We start from the raw sequence: 17,800 nt of genomic DNA on the forward strand, positions 1-17,800 counted from the left end.
AACTCTAAAAGAGCGAACTAGAACTTTCAATTTCCGATCGAATTAGCTTCTTTCCAGGTTTTTAGGAGAACTCCTTCCATATGGAGGGCCTTTATTATAAAGATACTATGTACCAAGGGCGCGAGGTGGTGCAGTTTTGGTTAAATCACAAATTGTCGGACGTCAGTGCGAGGAATAATTTTGATCAGTTAGCAAATTTGCGTGAAGTATTTCAGCCAATCGCGAAGGAAACCTTTATTAGGCTTGGAAAAAAACACCCCAAAAAATAACTGGAGTGCGTAAAATAGGGTGCGTGCTGGTGAAGGGATTAATAGGTATTTTTGGGGCAGGTGTTACAAAATATTGTTACCAACAATTTGAAAATTTACCGAATCTTATAACCTTGTTGAAAGCGTTTACTGAAGGCTCAGCGAGTTTATCTGAAAAGGTTTTAATTAAATCAATTGTGATGTCCAAGAAGCAAGTATATGATCTTTTTTTAGCTTTTGGATTTTATTTATTACATTAGAGGAAAAGACTCTTTCCAAAGGAGGTATTTTAAGAAATAGTTGGACCCGAGTTGGCGAAAGGGATGGGACCTGGTAAAACGGAAGTGAGGTAAAAGTTCGGATCATTGGCAATTTTATAAGGGGGTTTAGGGAGATGAAAATTTATTTCTGAAGGATTTCTTTTCCACAACCTGCTTTAATTTCTTTTGTGCATTTGCACTCCTTAACAAATTATAAAGAGAAAAAGTCTTTTGATCAACGTCGTTAGTTGTCCCATGATGAACATGGGACCCGTTTTCGACGGTAATCTAAGAAAAACTATTGAGCGGTGAGTCAGTTTGCCGACTATAATAATTTTATGAATAGTACAGAATTATTCAACTTTAGCAACAGGACATAAGAGTAAGCTAACGTCATAACCGTCCTCAAGCGCGGACACAGTGGAGAGAGGTAGATTGATACATATTAAATCAGAAGTCCAATGACCCCCATACTATTAAGATTTAAGAAGAACCTTTCCATTAATAACTGTAATAAATGTTATCCTGTGGGACTGATTAAACAGGAAGTTTTATGCGACAATATCTAAAACAAATAAATGACGACACATGCGCAATAGAAGAAAAAGGGGAAAAATATTCAAAGAGTGAGAAATACTCTAACACCAAAGAAGTTTTTCTTTAATTTTATGTTTTTTGTTTGTCTAAAGAGTGGTGGAATACCTTTTATGCAATGATATTCCAGAAAATTGAAAGTGTAAATGAATTTTATCCTCATTGAGGATGTCATGAAAGAAACATAGAAAGAAAAAAGAACAAAATATTAAGGAACCTCAGAAATAAAAGGATATAATAATGCAAGAACCGAAAAATGGAACCAGCAAGGTGGAAATACCAGTCTAACCTTTTTGTCCAGATTTAGCAAGAACTATTGCAAAATGAACACATCAAAAAACTTGTGTTAACGAACATTAGGTGAAACGCGACTCCGCCCATTAGTAACCGAAATTATAAAAAACAAAATTCTGGTAACAATTGATGCGTCAAAAGACTTGGCTTTTTGCGTTGATTCATTAAGTTAATGTTACCAATCAAAAGTTACGAGCCTGAGAAAATTTGCTTGATTTTCAAAAAAGGGGAAATCATCTCCCAAAAGTCAATGATTCTTATCGAAAATTGCACCGTCAGATTCAGAAAATCATAGAATACTACTCCAGAGTTTTAAAATCGCATCTTTTAAAATGGGGAATTTGTATTTTTTGCCATAAGAAGGGTCAAAGATGTGTTTTTTTTTCTTTCTTTGTTCTTCCCAGGGGCAATCATATCCAACTAACACCCGTAGAAGATTAGAAGAGGGCTCATTTGACCAAAAATTTAAAGCTTTAGTGCCCTTTTTAAGTAACCAAACAAATTGGAGGGCAACTAGACCCCTCCCGTTCACTTTTTCTCTAAAGTCGTCTGATCGAAATTTTGAGATAGCCATGTTGTTCAGTATATTTGAAAGGTCCAATAACTTTGTCTTTAAGGATAACATGACCCACAATAGCACCCAGAGGAAGGGCCGCAAGCTTTGAAGTCTGCCCATTGCTTACATATAATCTTTGTTATTGGGAAGTATTGCGACATTTGTCGGGGGGGGGGGGGGGTTATGAAAATGGATTTTGTATAGGGAGAATTTCCCATTGAAATGGAAGCTTCCGGGGGTGAACTTTCCAGGGGAAATTTTACACGGGTGTAATTTGCCAGAATTCATATACGTAACCCGTTTTATTTTTATTAGTTTCTCGTTGTTGACCCCATTTTACATGTGGAGATACTTCGGAGAAATCGTCTGAGGGAAATTTTCAGCAGAGTTCAAATTCTCTGGTGAATTTTCCCGTAGGAGGTGATTTCCAACGGAAGAAGTTCTTCATTGCGGAATTATCACCAAGAGAAATTCCCTATGGGGAAATTCTCCGCAGAAGGAATTTTCCATTGGGGGTTGGGGAGATTACCTGAAATTTTTTTCACACATGGGAGATTCCACCATGATGTAAAAAAAGATCAAAAATTAAATAAAAACAAGTTCTTCTTCAGATGAAATATGCTAAGAAGTATTTTTCTGGCGGAATCGTAAGCAACAAATTTTCTTTGGGGAATTTACAACGAGGATGGAAGTGTCCGAAGTCAAATTTTAGAGGGAAAAATTTTTAATGGAGGAATTTTCTCTAAAGGAATTTTTCGTGGGGGAGGGGGTTTTCCACAAGAGGGAGGATTTTCTGAGATTATTTGAAAAACGATCAGAAATTAAATGAAAAAGAAGCTTTTCTGAAAGTATGGAGCAACATTAAAACTTAAGACCAACAGAAATTGTTCCGTATATGTGGGGGGGGGGGGGCTGCTCCCTCCTTAATAACCTGCTTTTTACGCTAAAGTTCGGTCTTTTGTCCCAATTCTTTAAAAACGATTCCCGAAACGCAAGGGACGTCAGTGGCGGATCCAGGGGGGCGAGGGGCACGCGCCCCCCTAGAGTAGTCTAAAGTAGTGTAATTTACTTAATTAACTTCAGTTTGCATAAATTTAACTTGTTCCTATCACAAGTTTATCGGATCAACCTATTTGGTGCCCCCCCTAAAAAAAATCCTTGATCCGCCCCTGAGGGACGTGTAATTAGAATCATAACATTTTTTAAAGTACTTAAAAATCTTCAGTGTGAAGACAGGTGTATTTAGGAGGGGACACCCCCCCCCCCCCCTCACATACGGAATAATTTCTGTTCGTTTTATTTTTTAGTGTAGATTAAACCTTACTTTCAGTAAAAAAATTTGTTATATTTACCTATAAGTAATTCTTGAGCTAAACCATTTTCATACATCCCAATTTTTTTTTTTTGCTTAATTTTGCTTCAGCATAGGATCATTAGCTGTTCTAACCCAATGACGCAGTAGCGTGTCTGGATGATTCCTACCTGTTGTATTAGATGAGTTGATAAATGAATTTGAGTATATTCATGCATATTATTGAGCTAAAAATATATACCTAAGGTTTCTTTGTTTTTAACACTGATTAAATAAAAACAAGTTTTTTTAACTGAAAGTAAGGAGTGACAATAAAAATTAAAACGAACAGAAATTATTCCGTATATGAAAGGGGCTGCCCCCTCCTGAGCCCCTCGCTATTTACGATAAAGTTTTTTATTTTTTTAAAAAATAAAGTTGTGAGACAGAGTCAAACTTTAGCGTAAAGAGTGAGGCGTTGAGGAGGGGACAGCCCCTTTCATATACGGAATAATTTCTGTTCGTTTAAAGTTTTAATGTCGTTCCTTACTTTCAGTTTAAAAAACTTGTTTTTTTTATTTAATTTCTGAACGGTTTTTAGTTAATGCAGCTTTTATTTTGGCTCGCCGTCATTGAATAATTAAAAAAAATTTGCGTAAAATTTTTACTTTTCTTTTGCTAAATGGCTGTCTCTAAATTTGGTTCTGACGAAATTTACAAATAAACTTACGTAACGAACTTCTATATTTGTATATTTTTCTTCTGGCAAAAAATACAAAGTTGCAGATTTTTGCAGATATGAGCTTGAAACCTATGTTATATGGTTTTCTGATACGCTGAATCTGACAGTGTGATTTTCATTAAAAACTTTTCACTTTTAGGGGATGTTTCCCCCCTCTTTAAAAATCAGGTGAGTTTTCTGAGGCTCGTAGCCTTTGATGAGTAATACTAAACTTAATAAAATTCATATATATAGAATCAGCATTATAAGACCATTATTTTGATACATTTATTGACATCAAAGTTCCGTTTTTAAAAGTTTCGATAACTATTTAGCCGTATCGCTTGTTTTTTTTTTGTTTTTTTTTATTAAGTTTATTATATCACGCATGGGAGGGGGTTTTCCCCTTTGTCAATACCAAGCTCTTTACTTTAAAAGTTAAAAAAAAATTAATTCACACAACCCAGAATCACTAATGCCGTTTAATTAGGATAGATAGCTCCTTTTAAAGTACAAAAAAAATATGTAGCGTAAAGAGCAAGGTATTGACTTGGGGGAGAACCCCCTCGTATACGTACTAATTTCTGTTCATTTTAAGTTCTAATGTCGCTTCTTACTTTCAGTTGAAAGTACTTGTTTTTTTTTTTAATTTAATTTTCTGATCGTTTTTTAAATAATGCTTGGAAATCCGGCGCCCCCTTCATAGAAATGTCCCTTACCCCAAAAAACATCCTCCACGGAAAGATTCTCCCAAGTAACACCCTCCTCCAGCCCCCGCCCGCCACCAGAAAAAAATCCTTCCTGAAAATGTCTGTATACTTCCAAATAACCAATACAATATGTAAGCAATGGGCAAAGTTCATAACTTGCAGCCCTTCCCCTGGGAACTGTGGGGGATTAAGTCATCGTAAAAGACATATTTATTAGATTTTCGACTATGCTAAACACAATGGCTATCTCAAAATTTTAATTGGGTGACTTTGAGAACAAAATGAGCGTGGGAGGGGGCCTAGTTGCCCTCCATTTCTTTTGGTCACTTAAAAAGGGCACTAGAACTTTTAATTTCCGTTCCAATGAGCCCTCTTACGATATTCTAGGACCACTGGGTCAATACGATTACCCCTGGGGAAAAGAAAAAAAAAACAAATAAACACGCACCCGTGATCTTTCTTCTGGCAAAAAAATGTAAAATTGCACATTTTTGTAGATAGGAGCTTGAAACCTCTGCAGTAGGGTTATCTGATACTCTGAGTATGATGGTGTGAATTTTATTAAGGTTCTATATCTTTTAGGGGGTCTTTCCCCCTTTTTTCAAAAATCAGCCAAATTTTCTCAGGCGCGTAACTTTTGATGGGTGAGATTAAACTTGATGAAACTTATATATTTGAAATTAGAATTAAAATCTGATTCTTTTGAATCATCTATGGGTATCGAAATTCCGTTTTTTAGAGTTTCGGTTACCATTGAGCCGGGTCGCTCCTTACTTACAGTTCGTTACCACGAACTGTTTGATAATTCTATTTCCACTTGTACGATCTTGTCTGTTTATGACTTTTTACTCCATTGTAGTTTTTATCTTAAACAGATAATGGATCTTATTCATATAAATGTGAGAAATATAAAAATGTATACATTGTTTTTTTTTACCGTTATACCAACGCTTATGATCTATGCAAATAATTGAATGAGAAACCCATAGATAGGTAACGTATCGTAAAAAGTTGAACTTCAGCAACTTTTGTGTTCTTCTTAAAATTAAAAGATATTTTACTTCTGCTGTGATAGAAATAGATTTTTGTGTGTGTTTCTTATAGATGTTTCTTAAGGAAATTATAGGATATTCTTAAGGATGGGAAATTAGGGATAACCTATTCTTAAGGATACTTCCAATTTCCCTTAAATGGGAAATGGGAATTTTTCCTTTTCCTTCTTGGGAGGGTGTAATGAGCGAGGCTCTGAATAAATTAGTATGGAGGGGGAGCGTTCGTAGCTGTATTGACCTCAGGCGGCTTGGTGCTGAGGTGATTTATTATTAGTAGTAGTAGTTATGGTTAATTTCTTAAAGAAAGTAATGTTTAGGGACTTCTGAATGTGCTGTCATGACTTTAAATTAATGAAAGTAGAAGCCCAGCTTGTAGTCCTATGCTCGATTCTTTGGAGTGATTCGAAGTGAATTACCTTTTAGTTACATAATTTGTTGAAGGGACTAGGACTTTCTTAAAGGAGGAATTAGTTTCCTTTATACCCCTTTTGTGAAGTCAAAAAGCTACAATAACCTTTTCAAAACAGTCAAAGTTGTATTCATTATCTGTTTGTGTCAATTCTGCGGGATAAAATACGTCAAGTCGTTGATAAGTAAACTTTTAGCTGTTAATTTCCGAGAAAAAGCTTAATGATATAAAACAAACAGAATGCTAAGTTCCTAGGAGGTTAAAAAAACAAAAACAAAATGCACATTTGAACTTGGAATTACAAGCTCCATTCTGCTAACTGGTGGAATCGAATAATCTATTTAGATGAAGGCCATGGCTCAGATCATGTTTTTTTAGCAATTTGTTAGAACAGCTGTTAATTTTACTGCATAGCAGAAAAATGGGAGATCAGTTTTGCCAAAATTTACGCTAAGCCTGGATAGTAAGTCCGATTTGGAAATAATAGATGCTACATCCTCCATATCTTTTGCTATTAATTTGATTCTAAAACTTGGCATGACTGCAGGTTAATTGTGAAATCTGACCTCGAAATATTGCAGAATCTGGCTTTTCCAACTATTTTCATCTATACCACTCACACCATATTCATATTAGTCTTGAAAGACGATTTCGCTTTCATTAATACTCTTATTCAGCATGTTCTTGCAAACAATGCTCAGCATAAACGCGGAAATTTTAATTAAGCTTAAGCCCTGTTAACACTTCTGCGATTGTGAGGCTGGGGTTAAAAAGTATTTAACTTAACTCATATTTTCTAGCGAATAATAGTGCTATACAGTGCTGTTCACCATATGGCGATTATGTCTCAAAAGAATACAAACATCCACACTGTTTCGTTGTTGATATACTACCCGGTGACCCATTTTACTCCCAATATGGCGTAAAGTGCCTTAATTTTGTAAGATCTATGGTTGCTCCAAGATCTGACTGTTCATTTGGATATGCTGAACAAATGAATCAGGTAAGATTTGTTCCACAACATATTGTCAAGAAAGAACCAAACGATATAGGCCATGGGGGGGGGGCTCACATCTTAGACAGGAAAACAGTTCGAAAAGATATGTGAATTATATCTAGAAATATAAGTTAAAATCTGGAAGATTTGGGACTTAGGGAGGAAGGAGCACTGCCCCAAAAGTCTCTACCCTGCGTTGTGCCCTATAGGGCACAGTCAAGAAGTGGAGAAGATTTTCTTGGTGGAGCTTCATAGGCTGGTCTGTTTACCAGGGCCGTATCCAATTTAAGGGGTTACTGGGTTTGCCCTCCCCCCTCCAAATTTTTGTCTGACCCGTAAACAAATGACAAAAATGTACATAAACAAATTTTAACAAGTTTTGTAATTTTTTTGTAAAAACACCCCACGAAAAAAACACACACGCACAAGTAAAATGCTGGATATGCCCTTACTATGTACAGAAGTCACTAACTTCTTAAGAGGTCTAAAAATTATTATCTATAGGTTAAAGATTACCAAACATAATTTCATGCACCATGTTTAAAAATAGATCCACATCATTCAGTTACTAAATGTCATATATATATATATATATATATATATATATATATATATATATATATATATATATATATATATATATATATATATATATATATATATATATAAGCCACTCAGTCGTTCTTCTCGTGTTGAATTTCTCAGCCAGGTTTTGAGCCTTCTGAGCGTTGAGAAACTTCTTTCCGGAGTAGCAGCGCTAACAGGTAACGTCGCAAGAACAGCCAGAAGAAGAAAAACATTTAGAAAAAAGGTGGAGTTACATGCCTGAAGTGAAGACACAGCACAAGTAGGTCTATCTGATATCGGAACATTCTCCATCTTGATGGGCCATAGCTCAATCTCTTGCTTCAGACAGTCTGATTTGGGAAGAATATCGCCACACAACTCAACTAGTGACTCCAGGTTTAATGCCTTCAGATCGACGGAAACAATTTTGGCAGGCGAATTAACAGCAGTTTCTGGTGAAGCTCAAATCGTTCTTTTAACTCGGAAGTGAAGTGGTCCAGGAAAAGAATAAAGAGCGAGGTTCTATAGTGGTTGAGAAGGTCTGGATCGTCTGCATGCATACTTCGGGCACCTCTCGTCCTTGGACGAGTCGTCTCCAGTCCTAAGTCGCTGGCAAAATGCTGAGCTTCGTCGAAAATAGCCGTGGAAGCAGTAGCAGTATTTCCTCGCATTTCCTTTGTTTTTGAAAGGACAGTTTCCACATGCCTGCATGCATCTGCCAAATCACAGTCAACTGACTGAAGAGTCTTGCACAGTGGAAGGGTAAGGCAGAAAAGCTCTTTGACCAAATAGAGAAACATAACAAATTGCGACTGGTTCATCGTGTCCAGCAACTGCGCCGGTTTTGCATACATTTCTGCATTTCTGTTCTCTTCAGGAGCTTCCAGGGATCGCAGGATTGATCGGTATAGCTCAAGAAAACGCACGACTAAATCGTGGTGCTCCACCTATCTGGTTTCGTAGAGTCAGGCTAAAGTATGTTTCCTTGAATCCGGTAGTATTTCATTGATCTTCTCATTTAAATTTTGTGTCCTGAGTGGGGAAGTATAGTAAAAACTGCAGACTTGAGATAAGACTCTGGAGAAATGCTTAAACGCCGGAATAGAGCATACAGAAGAGATGACCAAGTTGAGACTGTGCACACTACAATGGACGTAAAGTGCCTTCGGATACTACTCACGTATAACTGCCTGAACACCCCTAAGATACCTACTCATCGCTGCTGCACCATCATATCCCTGACCAACCATCTTGTTCTGATTAAGACCAAGGCTTTCGAGAAATTGCAGGATTGATGAAGCCAGACCTTACCCAGTTAAATCAGAAACTGGGGTAAAACCAAGGAAGTCCTCACGCAGGTTCTCTTTGAAAGTGTAGTGGACGCAAATAGACAGATGCTCGGTATTTGAAACATCCATCGTTTCATCGGCAGGCACCGAAAAGCATGAACTTGCGTTTACTCTTTCCACAATAGACTGCTGAAGAAGCTCCCCGGATGCGGCGATAATACCATTCTGGATGATGGAAAAAAGATATGTTGCATTATAGGCCACAGAAAGAAGATGGTTCTTCAGAACACCATCACCGTGTCTTGCCCTCAGTCGCAGTAATGCTCGGAAGTTGCTATCATTGTGAGAAGGTTCTGGATCCGAGACCGAAATGGGACCGGAATCGTTGGTACCACGAAGGGCAAGCTGTTGCCGCCCACAAAATATTACCGTCTCAACAATTGGTCGCAACTTCTGGTGATCTTCTTGAAACTGCGCTTTCGTCGACGTGTCTAGTTGGTTCAAGGTATTGTCCTGCCTTTTCTCCGAGACAGAAATGAAGTTTTCGACCGATACGTTGCAGTTCCTATTAAACTTTGCTTGTTGGTGAACTGTGAAGCACCCTATCGCATCCTTCCAGTTTCTGAATGGTTTGGTGACTAGATTCCCCAAGCGCTGGGGGCAGCCTTTGCCAGCTTTCTCTGACGAGAACAGAATGCAAAATCCGCGATAAGTAGCGTCCTCAGACGGAGAGTAGGGTAACCAACTGAAACGAGCGAGCCAAGTTAACGGAAACTTCAGCCTCTGTTTTTCGGATACTTGAAAAATGTAGGAGATATCTGGAGTCCAAGGGCTCTTCAGCAAACGCAATTTAGAAATTGCATTGCATGATTTGTTTTGACAAAACGACCGATGTCACTTGCAAATGACGAAAAAGACTGGGTTGGGTCCAGTGCCCCCCAGATCTACTGGTGTAGATGAATGCTCCGCAGACGTACCGCTAACGTCACTGTAAGAAACATCCCTGGTCCACTTTTGCGCCAAAAACGACGTAATGTCACACTTCCTCTTCATGTTGAAAATCGCACTTCTTTTATCCAATTCCGAAATTGAACTGAACTGAATTGACAATCTTGCTCCGTCCTCTTATAACATTTGCCTCGAGCGCCCATTAATCCTAATTTACAATGCAGGGTCAGGTGAACATGGGGTTACCTAATTGGTAATTAGGTAACCCCATGTTTACCTCAACTTGCATATTAAATTAGGATTAATGGGACAGTAAACTAGGAACGCAATTAGTAATTGCGTAAGCAATTGCACAACCGTTTACCCACAAAATACAATAGGATTTAGTGTGGAACCATATTTTTTCCTGGTAAGGTTTTGTCTTTACAGGTATTTTTTAGACTATTTTTTGACTCGCTCAAAAATTTCGGGGGGGGGTGGGGTTCAAACTGGGTAAAACACCCCCCCTGGATACGGCGCTGGGAGGCCTCTCGAACCTGTAATTGAAACATGACGTTTCTTTTGGTATTGTTAATTATTTAAAATGAAATTTGTCTCTTTTTAAGGAGCTCCAACATGGACTTTCTAAAATCCTTTTATACATCTTTGCATCTGACAATAGCAAATAAATTAGTCTATTCTTGTGCAACAATTCACAAAATTTTCTATATTTCTGTAAATTAATAAAACAATTAGTCTTATGAAAATGTAAAATGTAACATTCATTGTATATATTAAAGAAATCATAGTTGGTATTATAATTGAAATGGTACTCAATATATAGCTGAAAAGCTGAGAACGTAGTGTAATCTGTTTTATAATTTTTCTTTTCTGGCTGTTTATGATTATTTTCTTTATTTTCTTGTTTCCAATTGCTTTTTTAATTAAAATTTTATATATTATAGTTTAAACAAACACTAAATAAATTTCTACCTAGAGAATTCTTGTAAAGCAAGAACTTTTGACAGAAGTGTGTATCTAATAATGCACCAGCATCATATTTGTTGCTCTGAAAGGGTTGGCCATATCAAATGAAAATCTCGACAACAAAATTGTAACTACCATTCTATTTGAAGTAATTGTCCCAAATTTCAAACAATTTTGTACGGTCTCGGCCTAATCTGAGCCATCACATCTTTCTTTTTGGGTCATATAGTAAAGCCTTTTTTGGGTCATATAGGGATGAGGATTGTATGCATCTGTCGGAAATTCTCAAAGGATAATTATAATGTTCTTATAATGGGTATAATGAGGAACAAATAAACTTTCAAATGGGGATAAATCCATTTATTTAGACAGTGAAAAAACAGGCACAAATTTCCAGATATTTCAATCACATATACAGCGACCGTCTTCAGTAGAGACGGTCGCTGTATATGTGATCGAAATATCTGGACTTTTGTACCTGTTTTTTCACTGTCTAAATAAATAGAATTATCCCCATTTGAAAGTTTATTTTTTTGTTAGAGAACGGCAGTGTGGCCTAAGAAAACAACACCTAACTAGAGGTGTTACGTCGAAAATAGGAAGTAATGAGTTGAGTCGTATTACTTGTCTGTTTATATTATTACAGCTGTTTGTTTATAAAGAGTAAATGCAAGATGAAAACATGTTTCCAAGAAAACAAAATGCATTTTGTATATGCAAAACACAGTTTATAAAATTATCCAGTAAGTTTACCGCAAACGATTTCTGACTCTTCATTCTCGGTGCGAACAAAAAGCTCCTCCCACTTATTTCTGTACTTATTGTCCACTTATTGGTTGAGCCGGCCAAGTGGTTTTGTCAGCAGGGTTGCCAACTTTTCGGTCCATAAATATGTCCCCTGAGTAACCAAAATTATTTCATTTTTAGCCAAAATATGTCCATATTTCGTGTTACATATGTCCAAAATATGTCCATCTTGAAATCTCAGAACCTAGAAGTTATTTTTCTTATCAATTGGGATATTGACCAAAAGACGCTTTGGAAACATCTTTCAAAGCGGCCAGTCAACATCAAATATATTGAAAACGAAAAAAAACATTTAATACAAGCACAAAACTCATAAAAATAAACATTAAAAATAATTTTTGGGAGCTTAAGATTAGTCTTCTAGCGAGAATTCATCTTGAAAATTATGTTCAGCATTAGAGTCAGCCTTATATCTTCCTTTGCTAGCTATTTAACAATCGGTATTTCTTGCGCATTTCAAAATGTATAATCCAGGATTGCAGCAACGCTCCAGAACGCCAAATTAGTTGCTTGCCATGCATTAAACAACCAGTCGTTTGCATTAGAAGGCCATTCCGTAATTTGGTTCTGATGTTACCAAGTAGCGTAAACTGTCTTTCAGCAGCTGCTGAAGAGTGTGGCAGGCCACATAACGTTAGCATAAAATCAGAAAGATTCTTGTATTTTTCTTTATCCTTGGCATCCTTACATTTTCTTAGGGCAGACCAGAAAAATGATGGATTTGCTTTTTCAGAACGGAAATTAAAAGTTCTAGTGCTCTTTTTCAGTGAACAAAAAGAATGGAGGGCAACTAAGCCCCCTCCCACGCTCACTTTTTTTCTAAAGTCACCGGGTCATAATTTTTAGATAGCCATTTTGTTCAGCATGTTCGAAAAATGCAATAACTATGTCCTTGAAGATGACCCCCACAGTCTCCGGGGGACGGTCTGCAAGTTATGAACTATTTCCAATGTTTACATATAATATTGGTTATTGTGAAGTATACAGAAGTTTTCAGGGCAAATTTTTTCTGGTAGTTGGAGGGGGTCGGGTTTTACGTGGGAGGAGCTTTCCGTGGAGGAAGGGACATTGCTATGAAGGGGGTGTCGGATTTCCCAGCATTATTTAAAAACAATAAGAAATTAAATAAAAAAACAATTTTTCAACTGAAAGTAAGGAGCAACACCAAAACTTAAAACAAACAGAAATTAATACGTACATGATTGGGTTCGCCCCCTAGTCATTACCCTACTCTTTGCGCTAATTTTTTTTTAGTTTCATCAGATCTATTTATTATCATTAACGGCATTTATGATTAAAGGGCCATTCTTAGAAAACAGGAAGAAAATTTGAACTTTGGCGTAAAAAGGGAGGTATTAACTACGGGCAATGTAAGTTAATTTGTAAGTTACGTCAAATCAAAAGTATGCAAAAGCCATTTAGCCAAAAAAGTTAAATTATTATGCAAATTTTGTTTTAATTATTCATGTACGGTGAGCTAACATCAAAGCTGCATTAATTCAAAAACGTTCATAAATTAAATAAAAAAAAAAGTTTTTTAACTGAAAGTTAGGAGCGATATATATATATATATATATATATATATATATATATATATATATATATATATATATATATATATATATATATATATATATATATATATATATATATATATATATATATATATATATATATATATATATATATATATATATATATATATATATATATATATATATATATATATATATTTGTCGCCTTTTATATATATTAAATAAAAAAAACAAGTTTTTTTTAACTGTAAGTAAGGAGCAACATTAAAACTTAAAACGAGCAGAAATTATTCCGTATATGAAATGGGCTGTCCCGTCCTCAACGCCTCGCTCTTTAAGCTAAGGTTTTTTATTGTTTTAAAAAATAAATTTGTGAGACAGAGTAAAACTTTAGCGTAAAGAGCGAGGCGTTGAGGAGGGGACAGCCCCTTTCATATACGGAATAATTTCTGTTCGTTTTAAGTTTTAATGTCGCTCCTTACTTTCAGTTTAAAAAACTTGTTTTTTTTTATTTAATTTCTGATCGTTTTTTAGTTAATGCAGCTTTTATTTGCATAAAAATTTTACTTTTCTTTTGCTAAATGGATGTCTTTACAAATTAACTTACGTAACTAACAGTAGTAAGTCATATAAAGGTTAAAAACTTACATTCAAACTTACGCCTGAAGGCATGGATATGTGTGTAGGTTTTCAATGCATTGGGGTTACCAGGGTCATTTGATACCGGTCCTATTAAGGACAAGTTTTTCTGACGTAGATTTCTATTTCATGATATACAAGTTTTTTTTTTATGTTAGATCCGTGGTCATTCATCTGTAAGTTGATTAGTAGTTTTTTTTTAAACTTGGCTATTCGTTTCATGGGTTTCATTAATAGAGCGAGTAATGTTTTTGAAAAGGGTAATTACTTCTTTAGTTTACGAGATTTGCGAATTTTTTGCGAAAAGGTATTTGCGTAAAGGTATTGCGATGGTTAAGAATGCCTCACGAGTGAAACTCCCCTTTTCCGAAAATCGGGCTCCCTGTTTTCAAAACCCCATTTTTTTTTTGAGGCTTGGAGCATTTGGTGGCTAGATATTAAACGTAATGAAATTTATATAATTGCAATCTGCATAAAAACCCAATTCCTGTCAATTGGTATCAAAATTCCATTTTTGAAGATTCGCTTACTATTGAGTCGTATCCCCCAACGCCACCTATGAAAAGAAAAGTGCACGCAGTTTTTAAAAAGGAATATCTGCAATATTTTAAGAATAACTGAAGGTATTGAGCTGAAACTTTGAGAAAATGTTGAGAGTGGTGTTGAAAAATCAAAAGGCGCTATATGCATGCAGTTTTTAAAAAGGAGGATCTGTAATATTTTAAGAATAACTGAGAAAATGTTGAGCGTGGTATTGAAAAATCAAAAGGCGCTATATGCATGCAGTTTTTAAAAAGGAATATCTGCAATATTTTAAGAATAACTGAAGGTATTGGGTTGAAACTTTGAGAAAATGTTGAGAGTGGTGTTGAAAAATCAAAAGACATTATGTGCATGCAGTTTTTAAATAGGATTATCTTCAATATTTTAAGAATAACTGAAGGTATTGAGTTGAAACTTTGAGAAAATGTTGAGCGTGTTATTGAAAAATCAAAACTCGCTATATGCATGCAGTTTTTAAAAAGGAATATCTGCAATATTTTAAGAATAACTGAAGGTATTGAGTTGAAACTTTGAGAAAATGTTGAGAGTGGTGTTGAAAAATCAAAAGGCACTATGTGCATGCAGTTTTTAAAAAGGAGGATCTGCAATATTTTAAGAATAACTGAAGGTATTGAGTTGAAACTTTGAGAAAATGTTGAGATTGGTGTTGAAAAATGTCACACACACACACACACACACATACACACGCAAGCACACAAACACAGATACAAACAAAAACACACACACAAACACAAACATAAACTCTCACATAAACGCACAAAAAAAAAAACACACACAAACACAAAAACACACACACACACACACACACACACACACACACACACGCACACAGACACACATACACACACGCACACACACATGCACACACGCACACACACACACATGCACACACGCACACATACACACACACACACACACACACACACACACACACACACACACACACACACACACACACACACACACACACACACACACACACACACACACACACACACACACACACACACACACACACACACACACACACACACACACACACACACACACACACACACACACACACACACACACACACACACACACACACACACACACACACACACACACACACACACACACACACACACACACACACACACACACACACACACACACACACACACACACACACACACACACACACACACACACACACACACACACACACACACACACACACACACACACACACACACACACACACACACACACACACACACACACACACACACACACACACACACACACACACACACACACACACACACACACACACACACACACACACACACACACACACACACACACACACACACACACACACACACACACACACACACACACACACACACACACACACACACACACACACACACACACACACACACACACACACACACACACACACACACACACACACACACACACACACACACACACACACACACACACACACACACACACACACACACACACACACACACACACACACACACACACAGACACACATACACACACACACACAAACACACAGACACACACAAAATAAAAAACACACAAAAACACACAAACAGAAAAAAACAAACAAAAAAACACAAAGACACACACACACACACACAAAAACAAACATAAACAAACAAACACAAACACAAACAAAAAAAAAAAAAAAACAACAAAAAAAAAAGCTACCCAAACAAAAAAAAACAACAACAACAAAAAACAAATAAAAACAAAAAAAACAAACAAAATAAATAAAAAAAAAAACAACCACAAAAAAAACACAAACACATACACACACACACACACACACACACATGTCTGACATAGTTATTAGATATTTCGACTATGCTGAACAAAATAGCTGTCTAAAAATATGCATTTTGTAACTTTGGGGAAATTGAACATTGAATGGAGCATAGTTACCCTTTCAGTTTTTTTTTCTTGCTCACTTAAACAGAGCGCTAGAACTTTTAATTGTCATTCAAATGAGTCCCTACAGTAGGATGTCCGCTACTATCCTAAGCTTCAGCTGAAGCTAGCTTCAAACATTGAACCTAAAAGATTTATATTACCATAGTTATGAAGTGTTTATAGGATTGGTGGTCTTTAAAAAGACCGTTGGTTAGTCATGAGTGTGATGACTATTCTAATAATTCATCATTGTTTGTCGGCCACTCAGTATGGTTCCAATCTATATTAGGGACTTGCTTCTTCTTCTTCTTAGAATATCTGCCACACATATTCCGAGAAGGAATATGTATTGGTATCTATTTACTAAAAAATCGAACTTCATCCTCGCGGTTGTGTATCCTACCCGGAAATTTCTCACAGCCAAAATCCTCCAGGTTGAATATTGGTATACCCGACATGCATTTCTCAATTAAAAGTCTATCAGAGGGTATATTCCCTTTTGCATATAGTGCAATTACGCCGAACAAACAGCATATCTCTCTAACTTCATCCTGAACATGGGATGAATCCTCCCCGTTGGTATAAGATGGATGAATCGTTCTATTATACAAACCCATTTTGTTTATAAAGTAAAGTGTACTCCGCCAGCTCTCTTCACTGTACGCATACATATTATAGTTTATAAACCAATGATAACAAGAGACCTCCTGAAGATCAGTAGTCATCAGTAGAAAAGAGCATTCAAAAATCATACCACACGCTGATTTCTTCACCCCAATGTACTCACAATCAAAAACGCCATACATTTTTGAACTTATATTGATAGAATGGGTATTCAAAACTGTTTAAAAAGCCAAATTGAAATTACATTATATACTAAAGAAACTGAATAAATTAACATCTAAAACAAGAATTTAGTCTTATCGGATTCAAAACTCTTAATATCTCAAGCATATGCGATCCACTCAGGCATATACAACTCAAATTTCATCTTTAAAACGCTAAGATATCTATTCAAGTAATCTAAAGCTTAGGATCAAAAGGTATCTGATCAAGTACTTTAAAGCTCAGGATCAATTCTATTACCGTTATAAATTGCTGAAAACTAAGTTCCTAGCAATATTACATTTAGCAAGGATCCTTTTAAACAAAAAGGCAAAATATGACTCTTCGATGTATTCATTATAATAATATAAAATATTTGAGACTTATACAAAAGGGGTTCAGTTGCACGAAGGTTGAGTTAAAGGCTTTTGGACACTTTTTTACTTTGAAGAACACAGGGACACTATTGAGAATTTTTTTTTTCAGGGGTGACTGTATCACGACGCAATTTCCCACACCAATCAAATTGATTAGTCACCAATTCAATATAATCAAGGAGGCTTGGACTCAAAATA

At 36.1% G+C, this 17,800-nt stretch overlaps 1 protein-coding gene across 1 annotated transcript in view; it reads left to right on the top strand.

Moving 5' to 3' along the window:
- LOC148949024 (chorion peroxidase-like) overlaps window positions 1–17,800 on the top strand; it is a 244,987-nt gene that overhangs the window by 77,096 nt on the left and 150,091 nt on the right. Inside the window, exon 3 of the mRNA XM_089094180.1 lies at window positions 6,936–7,138. Within this exon, the coding sequence (XP_088950306.1) occupies window positions 6,936–7,138 (203 nt within the window). The remainder of the gene's footprint in view (window positions 1–6,935; window positions 7,139–17,800) is intronic.

This window comes from Artemia sp. Qi Xiang Cuo, chromosome 9 (genome assembly GCF_049724085.1).
Source record: "Artemia sp. Qi Xiang Cuo chromosome 9, ASM4972408v1, whole genome shotgun sequence".
NCBI lineage: Eukaryota > Metazoa > Arthropoda > Branchiopoda > Anostraca > Artemiidae > Artemia > Artemia sp. Qi Xiang Cuo.